This window comes from Bacillus rossius, chromosome 16 (assembly GCF_032445375.1).
Source record: "Bacillus rossius redtenbacheri isolate Brsri chromosome 16, Brsri_v3, whole genome shotgun sequence".
NCBI classification, from domain to species: domain Eukaryota; kingdom Metazoa; phylum Arthropoda; class Insecta; order Phasmatodea; family Bacillidae; genus Bacillus; species Bacillus rossius.
In genome coordinates, this window is record NC_086343.1 from 36,090,011 (window position 1) to 36,112,482 (window position 22,472).

At 38.2% G+C, this 22,472-nt stretch overlaps 1 protein-coding gene across 4 annotated transcripts in view; it reads right to left on the reverse strand.

Moving 5' to 3' along the window:
* The window catches only part of LOC134540172 (uncharacterized), a 63,376-nt gene that overhangs the window by 24,647 nt on the left and 16,257 nt on the right, over positions 1–22,472 (reverse strand). For 2 of the 4 annotated variants that reach the window (XM_063382723.1, XM_063382726.1), the window contains exons 2-5: positions 19,861–19,920; positions 16,326–16,428; positions 6,934–7,048; positions 680–932 (exon numbers count right to left, since the gene is read on the reverse strand). In XM_063382723.1, the coding sequence (XP_063238793.1) occupies positions 680–932; positions 6,934–7,048; positions 16,326–16,428; positions 19,861–19,920 (531 nt within the window). The remainder of the gene's footprint in view (positions 1–679; positions 933–6,933; positions 7,049–16,325; positions 16,429–19,860; positions 19,921–22,472) is intronic. The other 2 variants (XM_063382725.1, XM_063382727.1) reach the window with 1 other exon arrangement.

Here is a 22,472-nt window from a genome sequence, read left to right on the forward strand (position 1 = left end):
CTTTTTTAAGGAATTTGAACAATATTTGCAGTACTTTAATAAAAATTCCTGGACGAAATTCAGGTTTAAATCCGTGGTTTAGTATTTTTCCAAAGTTTTTTTTTTTTGCTTTCATCAGAGCTGACACATAATATATTTTAAAAATTCGGAACTACAAAATTCAAGGATTCGAAAGTTGACGTAGATGATCCGGCAGCAAATTTCAGTGTCGGGTTAGGAAACTACGGGTGATGCGCGTCTAGGAATATAGTTTAAAACACAGATTTTAGTTTTGTTATCACGCTCGGCATTACATTAAAAAAAATTCTAAGTTAAATTAAGTGTCCCAAGTTTTTTATTATAAGTGCATTTGCAACATAATAAATAGAGACCAGAAAAATTCGCGGATTCATTTCACGAGAGCCCGAAGTCCAAATAGTTATACCTCAGTGCTGCCTCTGCTATTGGCTCACAACTCACCGGGATGACTTCTGGGTCAGTGAGAAACACTCAACCGAAGCTGTGTTGAATCACAGGCTGCTACATTGGGAAACCTTCACAAGACAGCAGCCACTGAGATGGTGACAATTGACCGAGTGTACGTAGAACTATAAAGTTCATCGAACCCGCGAATTTTTCCTGTCCCTAATGATAACACCAAAGGTTGTTCGTAACCGTGCTGAGATAATGTTTCCCTCACCGAATAGCGCTCCCCGAGCAGGTCCACGGAGTCCAGCATGAGCTCCTCGTAGTCCTCGGGGTTGAGCTGCAGCTGTATCTTGGCGGCGGTGCGCAGCCAGACCGCTATCTCCCGGTGCCGCGGCGAGCCCACCGGCGGCCCGTGCAGCTGGTGCGCGACGGCGAAGTACAGCGAGTCCTCGCCCTCGGGCATCACCGCCACCGTCACCAGGTGGCCGTCGCACACGTAGCTCTCCCGGCGCGGCGCCGGCCAGCTGGCGACAACCACCACACTGTGCGGCTCCGTGCTCCTCGACTACACGGGAACATTCCGTACTCATGCCTCGACCACACGGGAACATTGCGTGCTCGCGCCTCGACTACACGGGAACATTCCGTGCTCGTGCCTCGACCACACGGGAACATTGCGTGCTCGCGCCTCGACCACACGGGAACATTCCGTGCTCGCGCCTCGACCACACGGGAACATTCCGTACTCATGCCTCGACCACACGGGAACATTGCGTGCTCGCGCCTCGACCACACGGGAAAATTGCGTGCTCGCGCCTCGACCACACGGGAACATTGCGTGCTCGTGCCTCGACGACACGGGAACATTGCGTGCTCGCGCCTCGACGACACGGGAACATTCCGTACTCATGCCTCGACCACACGGGAACATTCCGTGCTCGCGCCTCGACTACACGGGAACATTCCGTACTCGTGCCTCGACCACACGGGAACATTGCGTGCTCGCGCCTCGACGACACGGGAACATTGCGTGCTCGCGCCTCGACCACACGGGAACATTGCGTGCTCGTGCCTCGACGATACGGGAACATTCCGTGCTCGCGCCTCGATCACACGGTAACATTCCGTGCTCGTGCCTCGACGACACGGGAACATTCCGTGCTCGTGCCTCGACCACACGGGAACATTGCGTGCTCGCGCCTCGACGACACGGGAACATTGCGTACTCGTGCCTCGACCACACGGGAACATTGCGTGCTCGGGCCTCGACCACATGGGAACATTCCGTGGTCGCGCCTCGACCACACGGGAACATTGCGTGCTCGCGCCTCGACCACACGGGAACATTGCGTGCTCGGGCCTCGACCACACGGGAACATTCCGTGCTCGCGCCTCGACCACACGGGAACATTGCGTGCTCGCGCCTCGACCACACGGGAACATTGCGTGCTCGCGCCTCGACCACACGGGAACATTGCGTGCTCGTGCCTCGACGACACGGGAACATTGCATGCTCGCGCCTCGACCACACGGGAACATACCGACGGATACGGAACACGGGACCACCAGATATTTCCTTTCGCTATCCGACTGCAGCTTCCACGAAGCTCAGAAAGGTAACAAATGGCAAACGATAAGATTGAATTTCAACGTTCATTTTGAGCTCCATGAAAAAACACTGTCATAAATATTATTTAAAAAATCATGATAGAACACTAAATATCCTTGTAGTGAAGAAAAAATTTAACGTAATTTTTAAACGTAACAAAACATGTCTACTACCATGGCCAAGTACTTGGTTTCTATTGGTTACACGGAGTAACGTAAACGAAAGAGCTGAGCATTCCCAATCTAATCCGTTCAGCCACCGTATGCCTTTTCGCATGCGTGACATTAAAGATACTTCGGTCCATGAGATCCGTCACCGATTACGTGATCCATCTTCGCTTCTGTGTCATTGTAGAACAGGACTAATTGCTATAGCATTAGCATCAACTTTGTTGGTAATTTTGGTTGTTACGGCAAATTGTAAATATAACTATATATATATAGGTATATATTAGATTGTAAACCACTTCGGCCGTATTTTTTCACAATTTTTTTTTTTTTTTTGCATTTTATGCAACGTTAAATTACTAATATTCCTGCATTAGCAGCTATACATAAAAAAATACGGGCCAATAATCGTAAGTTTAAACGGTTTCCCTGTGGATAACAAAATTAATGAACGTGTGAGAACTATACAAATGGGCATTCGGAAGCCGGGGTCCTAGTGTGGAGAGTGAAGTAGGCCTATGTCAACAAACCACCTGCCCGCGACATAGCCACCATCTTAGAAGACGTCAGGGCCACTATTTTTAATTTGTGAAATCAAATCTATTAATAATAAACTGACGTCATTACAACCGCATTGAAATCCACAACATTTAATGAATTTTACTATATTCGTAATTTTGGATGCGCCATTTAAGTTCGAGAATATTCTATCTTTCACCACTCTGAAATCAGCAATATTTTATTATAAAAGAAATATAAGATGTTAGCCATCTTATTTTTAGTACTTGGTTGAAAACTATCGAGTAAATGCAATTCATTCATAATATTTTAATATATTATGAAAAGTAAATTAAGTATTCAAAAATAATAATTACATAATTATATTATAGATGGTTTATGATTTTATCCCTACAAAGCCAAATATCAAGCTGACCCCCTTCCCCCACGACCAATCATTGCTATCGTATTACTGACTAACTGAAGCATTGTAACTTCATGAAAGTAACAGATTGAATTTTCCTGTCATCCGCTAGAGTATGATAATGTTACGAACGCAAGAGACCAGACCACGATGTCATATTCGGAGCTTGCTGGCGGCACAGCACGGCCTCTGGCGCCACGCGCCGTGTCACGTGAAGTCCGCTGACGTAAGGCATGCCACGCGCGCCTGGCCGGATTACAAGTGTCATCGCTACAACCTCCCCCCACCGTTCCCGCGCATCTTCCGTCCTCGGCGCTGTTGTCTATCGCTGAGCGGCCTGGGGAATTCCGCGGGCCGCCCCGTGGAGTGGCGTGAATAGGCGCCGCCTTTCTCGGTGTTACGGGCGTCAGATCGGCCCAGGATGAAACGACTCGTCACAGCCGCTCTCGTCGGTTCGAGAAGGGCGCCCCAGGTACTTAAGCAGCGACTCCGGCCTCCACGGGAGTCCCGCGGCGAGTTCCGCGACGGTTCGGCTAGTCCTGTAATGGGTTACGTGAGAGTTCCGGGTGAGTTCCGGGCGAGTTCCGAGAGTCCGGAGAGATTTCAATGAGTGAATGGAAGTGCGACATCGGTGAAGAGGATGAGAGACCCCCTCGAGAGTGGTGCGACTGAGAGCGACGGGGCCGTGAGAGGGCGACTGAGTGGCGCGAGGCTGTGTGTGTGGACAGGCGCGTGGTGAGGGGCGAACCACTGTCGAGCCTAGCTCCAGTGAGGAGTGAGAACTGTGGAACTTGACAGACATTGAGTTACATGCGAATAAAAATTTTTAAGTGACAGTGATTGGTGATCGGAAATGTTTAAGTTCAAAGAATACGAAATCATTATATTTTTTCCAAAATACTTCCATGAAAGGAACGTGTTTGTCGTTTGTCATACTGAATCTTTGTGAAAAATTTATCGTAATAAATAGTTATGAAATGTGTGAATGATTTTAAGTATAAAATATTGCATAATCAATTGGGGCTAATCAAATATTGTAATTAATAAATACCGGTTAAACAAAATAGTAGAAAACGTTGCAGTTGAGTTCTATCAATTGTTCATTCATATGCAAAAAGTACTAAAAGAATTTTCTTAAATTCACTTAAGTTGAATTTTTTAACTAACAAATAAAAACTAAAAAATATTTATAGGGAGTAATATAAATTTTTTTTAATTATTAGAAGAATAAAATTATTTAAAAATTTATTTCATAAAATATTGACTTCGGTGTATTAGTAAACCAGTTACATTTTGAACAAAAGTGTTTTATTTTTAATTAGTTTTGCAGATTACTTACCTAACCACAATATCATGCCTGGAGGTCTCATCTATTAAAAATGCCAATTTTGCAGCTAACATAAAAAAATTTCATTGTCTTTAAATATCGATGGAGTTATTTCTGCAGCTTCTTACTCTGATATTGGTATAGGGTTGGGTGCAGGAATAACTTCGTAGGAAAGTGTACATTATCATTGAACGTCGTTCGCCACGGCCGTGGGAAGTCCGTGGTGTCGACAGGGCAAAGGCTGAGCGCACAGCCGTGGCGGTACTGAAAGCTGCTGTTCATGTGCCCAGCTCGCAGCTGCGGAAAACCTCGCCCTCATGGAAACGTCTTTGGCCTATCTCTTCAGAACGTAAAGGGTGACCCCGATCCAGGTACACCATTTCGTCAACTCCCAGGAATCGGCAGCGGCCTGCATCGCCGAGGCGCTCGTCTGGAAGACCACCCAGTGAGTGCACACGGGCTCACACGGCGACGACCCGAGGTCGCCATCGGTGGCCAGCGGGCACCAGCACGTTTCTCCCACCTCCTCCTGCAGGCGCGCGGCGGTGACAGAGTGCCCAGCGACCCTAGCGTGAGGCGAGAGCGCCTGGTACCCATTCGCGTGTTCGTACACCTGGTGCGCGAACGCCTGATACAGCAAGGGGAAAACCATGCGTGTAGTTATACACATTGTCCGCGAGCGCTTGGTTAAAGGAGGGGCTACCCTAGCGCAAGTCGTTCACCTGGTGCAAGGATGGGTGACCCATGCACATAGTCATACTCCTGGTGCGCGATCGCAGGGGCGACCCTACAGTGTGGTCATACACGTGGTGCGCTAGCGCTTGGTACAAAGAGGGCGATTATAGCGATTGGTAGTTTACCTGACGTACGAGCGTCTGGTACAAGGAGGGGCAACCCATTCGCCCTACATGTTACAAGCTGTAGAGAAGAAAACTTAGAGTTATTTTCAAATTTAACTAAATATATAAATCTATAACTTTTCAAGCATGATACCTATTATAAAAGATAGATCATTTCTACCTGTCTTTCTTTTGCGTAGTGCGGAAAAGGAACTTCTTAGAGCCGTGAGATATTGTAGAGTCTCCATGTGAGGTCCTTTTTTTCTCAAAGTAACTTTTTTTAGAACAAGCTATTTTTTTATCATTTGACGCACTATAGTGTATAATGAATAGTGCGCGAGTGTTCTGCCTGTAGACATCAGTAGCGAAGCATAGGTAAATTAAATATTTAATAATTAAGTACACAATTGACAGTTACATATGAAACAAACATTGTATCAAATCACATTTGTGTAACCGTCTCTAACTAGTTGAATTAATAATGTTTAATATTTTTTTCAGCGGAAAATAATTACTTAAAACAGTAAAAAGTATGTTTATAATTATAGCCAATATGGCGTCAAAAATTATGCGGAGCTTTATAATTGCTATACTCTCTACTTTATACTTGCTTTTCTTAGTAATTTATTAAAAGTGCTGTCAACCCCTAACATTTTCTTGTAAGCCTTTATTTCAAAACTCACTGTTTTCTTCGTTACCGCGGTTAGGGCCTACCTATTCCTAATTCCTGTTACTCTTTAATGACCTCATCGCTAGAATTTCTACCGACTGTAAAATTGTTTCATTAAAAAGACTAAAATAAAATATTTAACTCCAAATTCTTTACAAAGAATAAGTCAGTGATCTTTTTGTGTTTGTATTTTTATGGAAATATCAACCATTCAGTGATTGAAATAAAATAATTGTTATCAAATATTATGATCAATGTTATCAGCTTAAAATTTAAAATAATACATTGTAATATGTTTATTTTGTTTTAAATATATATATTTTTTAATTTTTCCAATATTATGTAAAATATAAAGTATAATTTAATACTATATTTGAAATGTTTTGAACGTCATACAGCCTGGATCAGTAAAAATAATTTCATAGCCAAGAATATTTTTAATTTAAAAAAATGTTAATAATTGAAAAATGCAAAGGATAGGTTCCAATGTGTACATAAAATTTTAATACCACTATTTTTTATTCATTTTAATACATGTTTTTTTAATAATATTTATGTATATTTCTATTAAGAAAACTATTTTTCAATTCATATGTGCTAGGCGGGAACGCTATCAAAAAAGTAAGCAAAATGAAAAGGAAAAAGAATGGGTGATTAAATTTTTTTGATATATATAAACCTTCCCTGGGTTTTGTAAATATTTTTAACAACTGAAAGCCATCTCAACAATATACGGATGTATTAGATTTTCCAGGTACAGAGGTAACCAATGTTGACGGACGCAGACAACCAGAGTTGGTGATGTAGGGTGAGTTTGTCGCCGCGTAAAGTTGAGTTCTTTAATTGAATACCTAACTGAATCTGTATATGCTTCTGCTTGCTGAATGCAGCCAGGAGCCACACCTTACGAAAGCAGTAAAGCGTCAGCTATGCATGGCTATATAGGAAGGATCCTTAGAGGTATGCTAAGCTAAGTCTGCAACAAGCCTACCTTTGTAACTGTTCACTTTCCTCCTCTGTCCTGCTTTCCGAGCGCTTAGGACTTCCTCTTGCGTCACCCACACTACGTCGTCTGCTACCTGTTGGGCTCCCAGCTCTGTCAACACCTGTACGACATATAAATACGCGTAGAGCACTTCAAATTCAAGAATTCATCAAGAATAATACTGGGTAAAATATATTAAATATTTTCCAAATAAATAACAATCTCAGAGCAATTATGTTTGCTCCAGTGTACTCAAAGTAATAATTTTACATTTTACATTGCAAATATTATCTTATGTATACACACATTCGTTTTTCCCACCCATATAAATTATTTTTAAGTGATGCTTAAAAATATAGCCAACTTCACATTTAATTAAATGAATAAACCATGAACCCTCACGAGTTCTCATAAATGTTATTTCCATATAAAAGTGATAATAAATATCAAGTCGTTAATTAAGATCCATAAAAAATGTTCATTAAAAAATTTAAAGTATTATAACAATAATGCATCATCCACACAGTATAATAAACTATATGTTAAAAATTTTTATTCTATTTGATAAACCCCTGACAATATGTGTTATATGTAAAAGTTTATTTTGGAACGATATATATCTTATGGGGCTCTGGCTTGATGGCTTGTTGGCCTGCTGGCCAGCCAATCATTAGCATTCGGCCACTAGATGCCTTAGGTCTAATATATATGTAAGCGCACTGCAACCGATAGTTTAAACTAACATTAAACACTTGATTCTTTTTAATGTAATTTGTTTTTACACCTAAAATTCGCCCGCCCCTCAAAAACTGGCGCTCTGGGGAAAACAGGGGCCTGCCAACCACTGAAAAAACGCCACAACAGGCGTCTCTCGAACGTAACCGGCACAGCTCGGCCTTAAACGGCGTCTCCGCCTCGGTCGCTCATGCTTATATTCCTATTACAGTATGTAGCAACAAAAAAACTCTCACATAAACTTTTTTGTCCATCTCGTGTATGGACACATACTATAAATCCCTACTAATATTATACATGTGAATGTAAGTTTGTTTGTTACGCTTTCACGCGATCATCATTAAACTTTGTACACATTTTCTTGGAGATATTAGAAGTAACATAGGATACTTTTTATTGGAAAAAAAAATATTTTTTACGAAAGATAAAAAAATGTTTGTCAAAAAATTTCAAAATCTAGTTACTTTAACGCCATCTAGCATTACATTTATGAAGTTCCAACCCTTAGTACTGTAATACCGTTGCACTGTGTTATCGACGCTCAAATTTAAAAATTAAAAATTATTTATTTTTGTCACAGAAAAATATATTTTATTGATTCATTTCTATTGTAATGATCTCTGTTACTTATTTAATGGCTTCAATGCGAGCGAAGCCGCGGGTAAAAGCTATTCTATTATATATATATATATTCTCTTGAAATATTATTTGAGTTTTACATCATTCTGCAATCATTACCTGCATTAGAAATATTTTCTATGGTTGTATTAATCTACTTCCCCTTGAAGAAATTTTTAAGGAGTTTTGCTTATCTTTACGCTATGTGGCACTGAAAGCCTTAAGCTATTTGACTTTAAATTTAATAGTAGAATTAAATTAACTATATTTATGCATCGTTAAAAATTTTCATCTCAAATTCACGAAGAACGCTGATATCAAATAATCCAGGAATTTTCGTAAGTTTACCATTATGTTCGTAAATTTGCGGGTACTAAGTTCTCATACTTTGAGCACGAATCTACAACAATAATATTGGCATATCAGTCAAATTTGAAAAAAAAAAATTGTAAAGTCTACTTTTTATTTTGTTTCACTTTTGTGTTTACCCAGTTTATAATTTAAAAAAGATCACTTGAGCTAAAAACAACTTAGTATATAGAAAGATCACGTCATCCAAAATATGGAAGTGCTCTTCGTTTTTTTTAGGCTATTAGGGGAGCAGCGGCTAGTATGGCCCACTTAAGTAAAAAAGACAATAACATAATAAATTACAGAAATAATTGTGCAACACTCTGCAACAAGAATGCGTGAGACATTTACTTTACATCCATGATGAAACATAAACTCAAATTCATAAAATATTACATATTTTGTATAATTTCATGAATGTATGCATTCACCATGAAGCGGTTGATGTAGGGTAGTATGGCCCATAACATGAAGCCATACCATATTAATGGAATAAAACACATTTTAAGGTACAGAAGTGCTAAAATACTGTACACTCTTTACCAATGAAGCCATTACTTAAGCAATTAAGTGTTACGTTTACAATAGTCGCAGTAGTAATACAAAGTATTGTCAATATCTGCACAAAGTTCATGTGCCCACCCTTCACATGTACGACATTGAATCCAATTTTCATCAAAATATTCACCACAAACAATACAGTCAACATTTTCACCATTCGCTAAGTCCGACGAACCCTCAAGATGAGAGTTATGCTGTTTACTTTTCTTCTTTACCATCATAAACACATTTGATTTATATTTTGCTCCTTTTGAATGTCCTGGCTGATCTCCTTGTTCTTTTTCCAAATTTAGTTGTTTCTTTTTTTTCTGAGCTTCTTCTCTGATTTCTGTGTTTTTCTTTTCTATAAGTGCATCTTTTATTGGAGTTTAGGTCAATATCTCACTTCTTTCTGCCTTCCTCTTACGACTTGTCAGTCTTTTATCACTACACGATGGTAGAGGAGACAATTTTTGGAGGTTTTTCATAAACTCGGAACTGCTAACACTAAGATATGAATGTGTGTGTAGTTTCAAAGAAGTCTCAACAATTGGTAGAACAGCTGATACTTCAGGCACCCTCGATGTATCAGGAGAAAGCACAGCAGACATCGGAACAGCAGCTGCAGCAGAAGTTTCAGCAAGCGATGGTACTGCAGCTGGGTCGCCAGGCACCCTTGATGGATCAGGAAAAGACACTGCAGATGTTTGAACTACAACTGTTGCAGAAGTTCCAGTAGTCTGTAGAACAGCTAATAGGCCTACGTCAGTCGTCCTTGATGGTTGAGGAGATGTCATGGTAGAGGTTTGGACAGCCAATGCAGCTGAAGTTTCAGGTGTGATTGATTTCGAGTGGCTGAGTGATATGTTGTTTAACTCACTGCCCATGAAGTCCAAATCAGTGAATATTTATGAATTCAAAGGATATATTCCTGTGCATCTGAAGCCATTATCTGCTATTTCCAAGCAGCTGGCTTGCCTGTATGCATCTGCGACCAATTTTGCGATGTCATATTCGTTTATCCTTAATCCAGGATTGGCCCCCATCCACAAACTGCAAGCGACTTGGTAGGCACTCATAAATGGTTTCATGAAGGTCCTGTACAAGGGCTGAAGTTTGTGAGTGGTATGTAGGGGGATACTTAGCATATGAAAATGGTTTTCACGTGCATACATGATGACATCTAGTTATTTTTGGCTGCTGTGCCCATCCAGGATAAGTAAAACTGGATCATTTACAGTAGGCTTTGTAAATGGAACAATATGTTTCAGCCATGACAAAAATGCTGGACCATTCATCCATCCGGAGGTGTTGGGAAATATCTACTTTCTGTAGGAGCACCAATCATTAGTCTATCATTTATTCTCTTCCGGGGGAATATTAAAAGAGGTGGTATGAAATGACCTGTTGCACTCATACAAAACATGAGTGTTACTGTGCAACCTTTCTCCCCCGAAGTCATTTTCCCAACTTGGTGCTTTCCTTTAACTGAAATCACCATCTCATTTTTGTGAACGCATGTAACCCCTGTTTCATCTGCGTTATACATTTTAGATGGACGAAAAAAATAGTCTTCTTGAAGCTTCGTAAGTTGATCGAAAAATCTTTCAACTTGGGGTTTGTTAAAACCTACTGATCGCATTAAGCTAGTTGATTGTGGTTTTCGATAACTTAGCTCGGGGTGTCGTTTCATGAAACCCATATAAAAATCTTTCCCCGCAACTTTACTTTCCCTGTTGAATCTATGAGGCAACTTCAAACTTTCTGCTAGTTCGTAGGGAAGCTTTAGGAATTAATGTCTCGATAATGGCATAAGTCGTGCATCCAAATATTTCATATGCCTTACAATCTCGTTTTCATACATCTCATCAAAAGTTACTTTGAAGCTTCCAAGCTGAGGTTTCATTTCCACTTGCGATTTTATTCTTACAGACAAAATTTTTCTTCGTAAAGTGGTTAGTAGTATACAAATGTATTTCCTGAAACAGGTTTCAGGGCCATCTTGGATGAGCGAAATGGGACACAACGTAACGGGACAAGTAGATCACGGCGGCCATCTTGGATCCGCCATTTTTGGTGACGTCATTTTGTTTTCTCAAACATCCCGGGGTTGCGTTTTCCACCATTTTGAAATATGACGTCACCGTTGCAATCTTTGTTATGGTCGCCATATTTAAAATCTTTATTTATTATCCAATTTTAATGGAAAATAATTAAAATTAAAAAAAACTCAATTAATAAAATTTTTAATAAAAAATAATAAAAAAAATCATTTACGACACGGAGCTTGGAGTCCTCGGATCGAACCCGACGAGTGCAAAAAAATTAAAATGGCGACCGATCCTTCCCCTGTGGTGGCTGCTGGCAGACTGACCCCACCACTTGTTTCATAGCATATATCAGGTAGTATGACGTCATGTCCGCCATCTTGAACTTTGGACACCATCTTTAAAACTTTATTTATTATCCGATTTTAATGAAAAACATTCCAAAATTCATCAAAAAATTAACTTATTTGAATTCTCTTTGATTATAAGGATGTACTTCCTTGGTTCGATTCCCGGCGAGAGTAAACGGTTGAACTTCCTCCATAAAAACTACCTAGACTGACCTACCACCAACAATAACAAGGTATATATCGTCAACTGGTATGACGTAATGTCCGCCGCCTTGTCATCATCTGCTGGAGACCACCATCTTGTTTACGTCAGGTAGAGTGAGCTGATACCATGTTAGTATAATTTTCTGTTCACCATACCTTTGTCCTCAACTGTTGGCATTGAACTTTGACCTTGACCTTGAACTTTGACCTTGACCTTGAACTTTGACCTTGACCTTGAACTTTGACATTGGCCTTGAAATTTTAACTTGACCTTGAAATTTTACCTTGACCTTGAAATTTTACCTTGATTTTGAAATTTTACCTTGACCTTGATCTACGACTTTGACCTTGACGACCATCATGGATCCAACATTTTAAGTTCAGTACATGCTACCTGGAGCTACCACCTGCTGGAGTTCACCATCTTGTGTGGTACTCGTCTTATAGAGTACATTTCCCTCTGAATAATTTAATTCCAACCCGCTACATTGCAGTAAACATTTATTACAGAGGTGCCCCCGCCAACTTGAAATTTGGACGCCATCTTGAAATAGTTTAATTATTTAGCTAGAAATTCGGGAAAAAATCCTAAATTCATCAAAAAAATCACTCATTAATTAACATATTGATTCGCTGGATTCCTGCCCTCGATTCCATACTTGAACAGTGACAAGTGTAACTAAATATTAAATAAATTCAATATTCTGTTTTTCCATTACCTTTCGCGGAGTTTATAAATCATTCTCTCTTCAAAAATAAAACACAAGTTAAGGTACGACAATGTTCGACGAATTAAATACATTGTCGATAAGCCTAACATGAAAGTCTAGTTTTTCGATAATCTGAATAACCTCGAAACCGTTCATGTACAAAGCCATACATACATATAGACCAAGCATCTTCGGACCGAGAGACCGGGTCATAATCAATGTCAGATGTATAGACCAGTTATTTCCGAACCTCACGACCTTCCTCATCGTCAGCTAATTATATTCAATTGAACCAAAGGACCGTGTTTTTTACGCTTACAAGAGGACCAAGAATCCAATCAAAAAGGCAGCACCATCAACAAAAAGGCAGCACATTTGGAAGCACCATAATCATAAAGGAAGCACATTTTGGAAGCACCATCAACAAAAAGGCACCACATTTGTAAGCACCTTAATCAAAAAGGTAGCACATTGTGGAAGCACCATCGACAAAAAGGCAGCATTTTTGGAAGCACCATCGAGAAAACAAAATGACGTCATCCAAAATGGCGGATCCAAGATGGCCGCCGTGATCTACTTGTCCCGCTACGTTGTGTCCCGTTACTATGTGTGCCGTTACGCTGTGTCCCGTTACGCTCATCCAAGATGACCGCCGTGACGTCCGAGATGGGCGTGACGTCAGAGCTCGGTCGGCACCACAGGCACCACGGCCTGAAGCCTGTTTCAGGAAATATATTTGTATGCTACTGTGGTTCTAGGAACATTATGACGTTCTGCTGCTGCCCGAACCACTATTTTGTTTTCCAAAACATCTTGCACAGCTGATTTCATCGCATCTTCAGACCATTCTCCTCGCCCTTCTCCAGCGAACTTTTTCTTAAATTTAGGCATCGTCCCTGTAATGAATTAGGCCTAAATGAAATCAGCATGGGCTATTAATAAACACTGCCCGATACAAAAAGTTTAAATTTTCTAACTTTTTCTAACTGCAATTTACCGAAAAATTAATGTCTTACAAAATTTGTCCCTGAAATACTGAATCATTCTGCATATTATTTTCAGACTTAATAAACCTTCTGAACAAAAAAACTGTTAGGGACAAAATAAAAACGTAGTCTGAAGTAAACTAAAGGCAAGGTAAAGATTTTCTTAATTCGGAACAGCCTTAATTTTGAAATAAAATACAAACTGCGCTCATCATTTAATGGGGTCAAGAATTTGATATTAACTTTTTTTGGTATAACTTACGACTCTAAAATATGTTTATATGTCCACAAACTTTGAATATGCACTGATATTTTAATAGCCCATACTACCCGCACATAGCATGGTCCATACTACCCGATCGACATAACTGGAAGAAAAATAGCGCTTAACTTAAAGGAACGAAAATATCTCTTTAAAAGTCTGGGGATATTCCCTACACATGAAACACTACAATCACAAGTTAAAGTGATAGTTAATATCCTTTCCTCTTTCCACTCAGTTAATCTCAAATGTTATTCGAAACAGCAGCCGAAACGAGTAAAACACACAAAAAAAAGTTTCTTCTGACGCACAGCAATGACAACTACCAACATTTCGCAAACAGTACACAGGCGTGGGCTCTGCATACACACCTCTGTACCGTGCTGTTATCTAGCGGCAAGTGTGTGAACTAATGACTCGGCCATACTACCCGACGGGCCGTACTACCCGCCACTCCGGTTGGAATGTGTGTCTGGTATTTCTAAGAGTGAACACCAGGGCTCCACGAGATTTAATACAGTTTCTAGGACACACGCCATTGCAGTTTTGCACTGTTCGTCATGGAAAAAAAAATGGGTGCGTGTACTTATGTACGCGCGTGAGAAGTAATACTTCTTTGGCATCATTAAAAATAGTTTTTAATTGCATGAAAATAATTAATAACAATAAAATAATAAAAGGGCTGGAAATGATAGTCAATACAGTCAATAAAGTTCAGTTTTAATTTGAAAAATTAAATAAATAAAATTTAGAGAATAATAAATATATGACATAATTTGTACTAAATATAATAAGTTTCTTAACTTTAAATATAGATTATTAATTATGTAATATTTTAAAAGAAAATAAATACATTTAATAATAAATACAAAAATTTAATTTAAGTTTAATCATTTTTTTTAAATATTTAATATTTTCTTAATTTAATATTCACTTTTCATTTTTATCAAAAAGTTTTAGTTAAATTTGTTTATTTATTTTTATAAATATTTATTATTTATTCAATTTAATAATAAATATTAAAAACTAATATTTTAATTTGATTTTCGATTTTAATTTTTATCACAAATATTTTATTAAATGTTTTATTAATCTTTTATTCTTTATTTTGTAAATATTAAATAACCAATAATAAATATATGACATTAATAATTTAATAATATTTAGTATTTATTATATTTAAAATATTTTAATTTATATCAATAAATAACACATACGGATAATTAACCTTAATTATATTGGAGCATTTGAAAAATTATATATCCAAGCACAATTTTTTTACTAATATTTACGAATAGTAAATAATATTAATCAATATATTCATTTAAATAACTAACGAATATAATTTATCAGCACATGTATAATTCGCACTTGTATAAAACTAAAACACGTGTTGTGAATGTAGAAAATAGAAGCATGTGGATAACTATTATAAATATGGAACAGTGATCAGAGGCGAAGAGCGTGCCAACATACGCGACTAATAGAGGTTCTATTTCTATTTTGTTGGTAGCTTTTTTTTAGAGACATAATGAGCGCTTTAGTAGGCAGCTTCAACCTCTTAATTTTGTGTTACAGTGATATGCGCGCGCAACTTAAAATTTCACTTTCATCATCTAAATAAGTATAACTTCATAAATCCATAAATGCAAAATAATAAATAATAAATACATTAACCCGCAGAAAAAAAAGCGTAAAATAATCTGATGTCAAACAGATAAAATAAAAAATGAACCAAAACAACACAATGACGACAGCATAGACGAACACATTCAAATTTAAATATCAGAAAGCACAAGAATTCCATGGAAGGAATTGTGATTAACAAATTATAACAGTACAGAAAAACACAGGGGGCTAACAATAACAGTAAATGGGGCTGGGCAACGGTGCAAATATACGAACACAATGATAAATATAAAGAGATATTATAAACACAGTAGGTTTCCTACGACAATAAAAAAAGTTGCGACGATGCTTTTATGAATTTTGACGTGACAACGTCTAATAAATCGCTGAACGCCGGCTGCACGAACGAAAAGGTGTCCCGTTACGCACATTGTCTCTTTACGCTGTGTCCCGTTACGCTAATTGTACTCTTGCGCCGCATCTATCTCTTTTCCACTCGATTGGAACAACCATCGATTTGACTTTTTCGAGGCACATTAAACTTGAAACACTCCCATTCGTTTCCTACTTTTCCTATCATCGTCCTATCCTTAACACAGATTGGAAGAAGTTAAATAGCAAACATGTATAAAAGTAATAGTTAAAATAATCTCTTCGTTAAAGTAATAAACACATTTGAATTAATGAGTGCAAATAAAAGTAAATTTATCAATTAAATTGTATATTTCAATTCACTCCTTCTTTGTATCCATATAAAATAGTGATAATTCAATAAAAGTGATTCAATTTTATTCATAAAAGTATGCAATCATTTCATCACTGTTTTGTTATGACGTCACGTTAAACTATCGTCCGTAAACTGACTTTACTGACAACAAATTTTTTTCCCGTGACAGTCGGTGCCAACAGCCAAGCTGCAAGAGCCTGTGGTAAATGGCAGCTCGCCGCTGCATGAAGGCGCCCACCTGTGACGGTTCCTGCGCTCCGACTGAGCCTCCACGCAAGCAGCGCCGCTCCCAGCGCGGTCAGCAACATGGCCGCCAGCAGCGCGCCGCCGGCGAGGGGGTTCTGCACAGATATAAGAAGAAGCTGCGAATGTGTAACCAAACAAACTTTGAAGTGGAATGTACCAATATGGCGGCTGTATTTACATTCTGCCGAGCCACGCCCACATTGAGAACCAAAACATTGCATTGGTGCTACGTGTTTTCAAAACGCAACAACATGGTTTCAAATTAATTGGAGTTCTTATGCGAGTATATGAAGTAATATTCGATGAATATGAAATCACACTCGAATAAAGATGCTTTAAATATTCCTGTGGTTTATTTATATAATTTAAATTATGTGTGTCGCTCTTTGGAGTACAATGAGATGTGATAGTTCTCGCCTTTTTTATAATACGATGGGTTCTTAAATTTGTGTTGGTCTGTACTTTAATGCTTTAAATAACGTCTTGTTGAATTATGCAATAGTTTGAAACTTGGAAACTTAAATTTTGATTTGTTCGATGATTATTAATGTGAACTCGGTGACAACATAATAAATTTGTAAACAGTAACTTGTAATAAAATAATCTATAAATACCTGTGAAAATTGATTTTACTAATACTTTCTTTCTCCAATTAAAAATCAGATTATCGTCCAGTTCGGTTACTACAGCCAAATGCTACACAAGTCATTTTCGTTTAGCCCACATCCAGTAACATGAAATAATAAAGGTAGCACATCATGTACAGGTTTTTTATATCAATACATTCACGAAATGTTAGTTTTAAGCATTTACACCAATTTTGAAGATCAACACCACCACCTGCCCAATGCAATCTTATGAGTGTTTTTCGAAAGTGGAATCTACCAATATGGCGGCCGGAGAGTTCCAGATGATTCTCCCCCCCCCCCCCCTCTAGGTGTCATACCCCTCGTCCTCGCACGACCTTGTGCTACCCCCGTGGGGTTCTGCGCCACCTGCGGCCAGGCAGTCGCCCTCACCTCTCCGTCTCCACGCAATCAAGGTGAGATGGGCCTGTCTTGTTCCGCACACTTGACTTTAAAATTAAGAAGACAATTTACTGTCTAAGTCCGATCTAAAAAAAATTCCCCTTCATCCTGTGTTCAGACCGGGAAATGCTGTGTAATTCAGCCATTTTACAATTTTAAAAAAATGTTGTTCAGCTTCAACTTCACAGACGTATGCCAGCCTTCGGAAGCACTTAAGATAATAAGTCATGCAAGGCTCTCAAAATATTTTATCGTGATGCACTGATGGGCAAATGTTTGTCGGTCAAACGATGCTACGATACTCTATATTATTTACATCTATGTAACAGTAGGCCTGAGTGATATACGGAACCGTGCACACATATTAAAACTTGTCATTTATTTGGAGTGAATTTAAAAGACTATAGCGTTTATAGCTTCAAATTGAAGGCTTTGTTTTTGCAAATTGATTGAACCCTTAAATTTGAACTAAATATTTATTAGAATTTTTAAAATGATTTATACTTTGTTATTTAACTATTTGTAGGAAGTATTTCGTAGGGTTTATAATACTGAACTGTTTAAAATATTATAACGCAAATTCACATAAACGTTTTTATAAACTTTTCTTGACGAGATTTTTTCCTTTGGAAATCCAAGTTAAAAGTTTCGTTTGAATGCGATGTATTTAACAATAACAAAATTGCACAAAGTGGTGTTCAACACGTGAAACACTATCCTAGCGTTTGACTGGGGTTACAGGCCAGAAATACTGGAAGTTTATACGGACATGAGTGAGCCAGAACTTAATGGACATATGTTCAGTACAGTAAAAATTTGGGCATGGGAAAAAATTATAATAACAAATAATATTGTCATGACAATTATTCAGGATAAAATAAAGGATTCACAATATTGTTTTTTTTTATGGCCCTACTAGCTGCAGAATCCGACTTTGCCTGGGCTGAATACAGGGAGATATAAAATCCGCGAGTTGAAGCAAAATGGATATCACTATAGGACAGTGTGCTGGACACAGAGAAACTGCACATAATTACTATTTGTATATCTATGACCTATGATTTTCTGTTCATCCGTGGCGATTGGTTGAAGATTTCAGAAGTTGATGCGCTGCACAGCCATCTAGTGGCGGGTTACAAAAAAATGGATACCATACAAAGCTTCTCCATGAAAAACACTTGGATGTGTAACCCGTCACTAGATGGCTGTGCAGCTCATCAACTTCTGATATATATATATATATATGTATATATAGTGTACGTGATACAGGCCAAGCAAGTTTTCCTTCATTGTTAGTGTTAGTGTGTATTAAGGAAAAAATATTTATATTTAAATGATTTTTAAAATGGCGGACAATATGGCGGACAAAATTTTGGTTTTAATGAGAGCTGGCGATCTGGTAATTGACACAGGTGTCCTTTGGCAGGTAACAAATAAATCACTCTGGCGATAGATACTGGCGCACGTTAGCAGACAACTAGAATATCCAATATGGTGGCCAGAATTGAATACTTTATATCACAAATGTGGAATAAATATCCAACCCTACCTTGATATAGTTATATGGGGGCATCGACTGGTTTAATATCACGGAGAAAATATGTTAATTATTTTTCATTATTACATGCATCGTAAATGGTACCTACTACCTTTAAAACTGGGAAGATCAGAGCAAAAGGAATTAAGTTCATGATAAGTGTGTTGGCAGTTACAATCAGGCATGAGATGGTGCAAGCAAGGGTCAGAAATACAAGAATTGAATGAGATCTTTGTAAAAGCAAGAAACAGGTGGTATGGCTATGTGCAGACAATGGGGAAAGTGAGGCTGCCTAAGAAAATGATGGAGTTAATGGACACAGGAAGAAGGCTGCAAGGAAGCCCAAAGAGGAGGTAGGAAGAGAATATAGTTAAATGAGTGCAGGACAGAGAAGAAGACATGAAATAATTGAAGGACGAGGAATAGTGAAGAGACAGAGAAAGATGGAGGCAATTTACTTTGCTGACCCGGCCACAGGCTGGAAGCAGTTTGTGGTGATAATAATGATGATGATTATGATTGCGACCTCCAAAACTCAGTTGATCGAAAATATAAAAGAATAATTAGATGAATGGCATTTAAATATACCAAAAAATTAATAAAACATTAAGAAAGTTTTATTTGTTCCACTAAGAAGTTAGAAAAATATGAGATTTTTTTCTGAATAAGTAATGATACAAGAACGTTTATGGTAATGTTTATCTATATTTTGGACGAACATCAATAGGATTTCTATTACCTTTAATTGTTTATTCGCTTATTTTATTTATATTTTACTCTAAATTAGTTATTTTACTTGTAAGGATTAAATAATTGTATCACATTTCTTATAATCACTTTATGTGGATTTAGGTATTGCTTAAGCCAGACAATAATTGTATTACAAACGTAGAAAGTGTCCATGAAATGTCAAGTTCTGCCCCGCGCACTGCCTGCGTCAACAAGAGACCTGGACAACTCACCCCACCGCCTTCCTCCGGCCAGTCCTCGAAGCAATGGGCGTGTTTCTTTTGCCAAAACATCTGCAACATCAAGCACAGTTTATCACTTGCGTCTTTGTACGTATTAACACGTAGCTTTTCAACGGTTATGTCCATTTTGGCTGAAATTAAAATCAAAGACGTTTTGGCCTTCCAATTGTCATTGCGATCTTGCACTATAGCCATTCGTTCTAGTCCCACCTGATAAATAGGGAAAATATTATTCTCTAAAACGATGTTTATGTTTGTGAGTATTTACATTTGTATGCCTAATTAAGCTGCTTGAATCATTTAAGTTAAACGTGATTAATTATTACATTACAGATTTATAAAAAGAATAGTTATCAATAATTGAATAAATAACGGCAATCCGAAAGTATTAAAAAAAGGGAAATATAAACAGTAATGCCAATATTATTTTAAAAATTAAAATAACTGTATCGCAACATTAAGAAATTTTTCAAGAAAGTACTTTTATAATTCTCTGACCCAATTTCAAATATAGTTATGTAATATTTTTTATTATTTTAATAGGTTAACGTCTTTTGAATCAATCTTAAATAGAATGTGTGTAGGTACATGCTAATGACTGGTAGAATAATTATGTGTATAATTCAAACTGTATGTAAGTGTAAAGTTTCTGCCTGAGCGTTAGTAGGGGAAATAGGGGTAATGAGACGCAGCAGGTAATGTTACGCAGATGGATATTTCGTCATTGTGAAGGTTTAGCGCGTCCGTAACAAGCTGCCATCTAGCGGAGCAGGGATGAACTAACTACAGTGGTCGGCCAGCCCAAGATCATGGTGGGTGTCGAAGTAAGTAGAATTTTTTTGTTTTTCGATATTTTCTTGTTATATGTTTCAGCTTTGTTCTTGTTGTAATTCAGAAATGACTAACTTTATTTTACTCATAAACAATTAAATAATTCTGTTTTTCTTTTAAGTATTTCATGTCATTTGTATGTGAAGTATAAAAAATCCTTGTGTCCCAGTACGACTGTTGTTTATAAAATGGCGTGCAGAGGGGTAATAGTACGCAGGCATGCGTCCGAATACCCTACCATTAGTCTGAATACACCTTTTGTGCGTATTATTGCCCCTCATGCTGTATTTTTTTTTCTGTGTGGCAGTAATGTGCTTTTCGTGCAGAACTTACTCACAGATATGTGGACCTCGGTAATTAACAATACTGTCACATGCTTGGAGTGATTTTGGGAAACCATGAAACAACTGCTTTCAGATTGGTTGGCCTGAAATTTGAGTCCGGGTCTTTTACGAAACAGTTTTAAGACATAACACTGTGGAACATCGTTAGACTATAAACCGAAATGTATTTTAAAGATAAAATTATTATTACACATAATATTATGGTTCTGCAAATAAGTGCACTGACGAGACTAGGTGGTTATTTAATCTCACACAGACAGCAATTTCTTTTCTCCACCGACCGAGATGGCACAATGATTGGCCTGATATTCTGGACTCGCATCTGGCAGAGTATGGGTTCAAATCCAATTGAGGTCATCCTGATATCGGTTTCCTTGGTTTCCCAAGGCAACTGCTGGCCAATACTGGGCTACTTTCGTAACACTTGTACCATTTAAATTTCAAAGCTTAGACTACACTGTTCGAATATGCATTATTGAATTACGACCCATAGATGTCATAGGCCTACAAACATTTCAATTTAAAATTTTGGCAATTAAACAAGGTTTTTTTTTCAGATGGTTCGCAAGCACAAACGTACCACTAATAAAGCAGCATGGACAGAGGAATGTTTATCAGCGGCTGTAGCAGCGGTAGGGAGAGGAATGAGTATCAGAGCTGCAGGTAAGAATCACGACATTCACGAAGCGACACTCCGAAAACGACTTAAGAAAGGAGTTTTCAGTGGGCCTGGAATGGGAATAAAACATGTTTTAAGTTTAGAGCACGAAAAGGAACTTTGTTCTCATCTTTTGAAATTGTGTAAACTGTTTTATGGTGTCACTCTAATAGAACTGAGACGGATTGCATTTTAATTTGCTGAACGTAATTGAATCAACCACACCTTTAACCAGACAACTAAGCTAGCAGGAAAAGACTGGGCTCAAGGATTTTTGAGACGAAATCCTACTTTAAGTTTATGTAAATCTGAACCAACCTCGCTCAGCAGGATTCTCGGTTTCAACAAAACTGAAGTTGGCTTGTTCTTCACGAACCTTTCTGATTTGTATGAAAAGCATAAATATCCACCGAGTCACATATTCAACGTCGATGAGACTGGAGTAACATATATTCAGAGACCACCAACTGTTATTGCCCCAAGAGGCCAAAAACCAGTTGGAACTGCGACTAGCCTAGATAGAGGAAGAAATGTCACAATTTGCTGTGACATGAGTGCGACTGGTATTTTCATCCCTCCCATGTTTGTATACCCAGGTGCCAGATTATCTGCTGGTTTAAGACGCGGAGGACCTCCAGGAAGTGTTTACAGGATGTCCAAATCAGGGTGGATAAACGAAGAGTTGTTTTCTGAATGGCTTAACCATTTTCAACAGCATACCAATTCATCGGCAGACAATCCGACGCTTCTCCTTTTGGATAACCATTCAA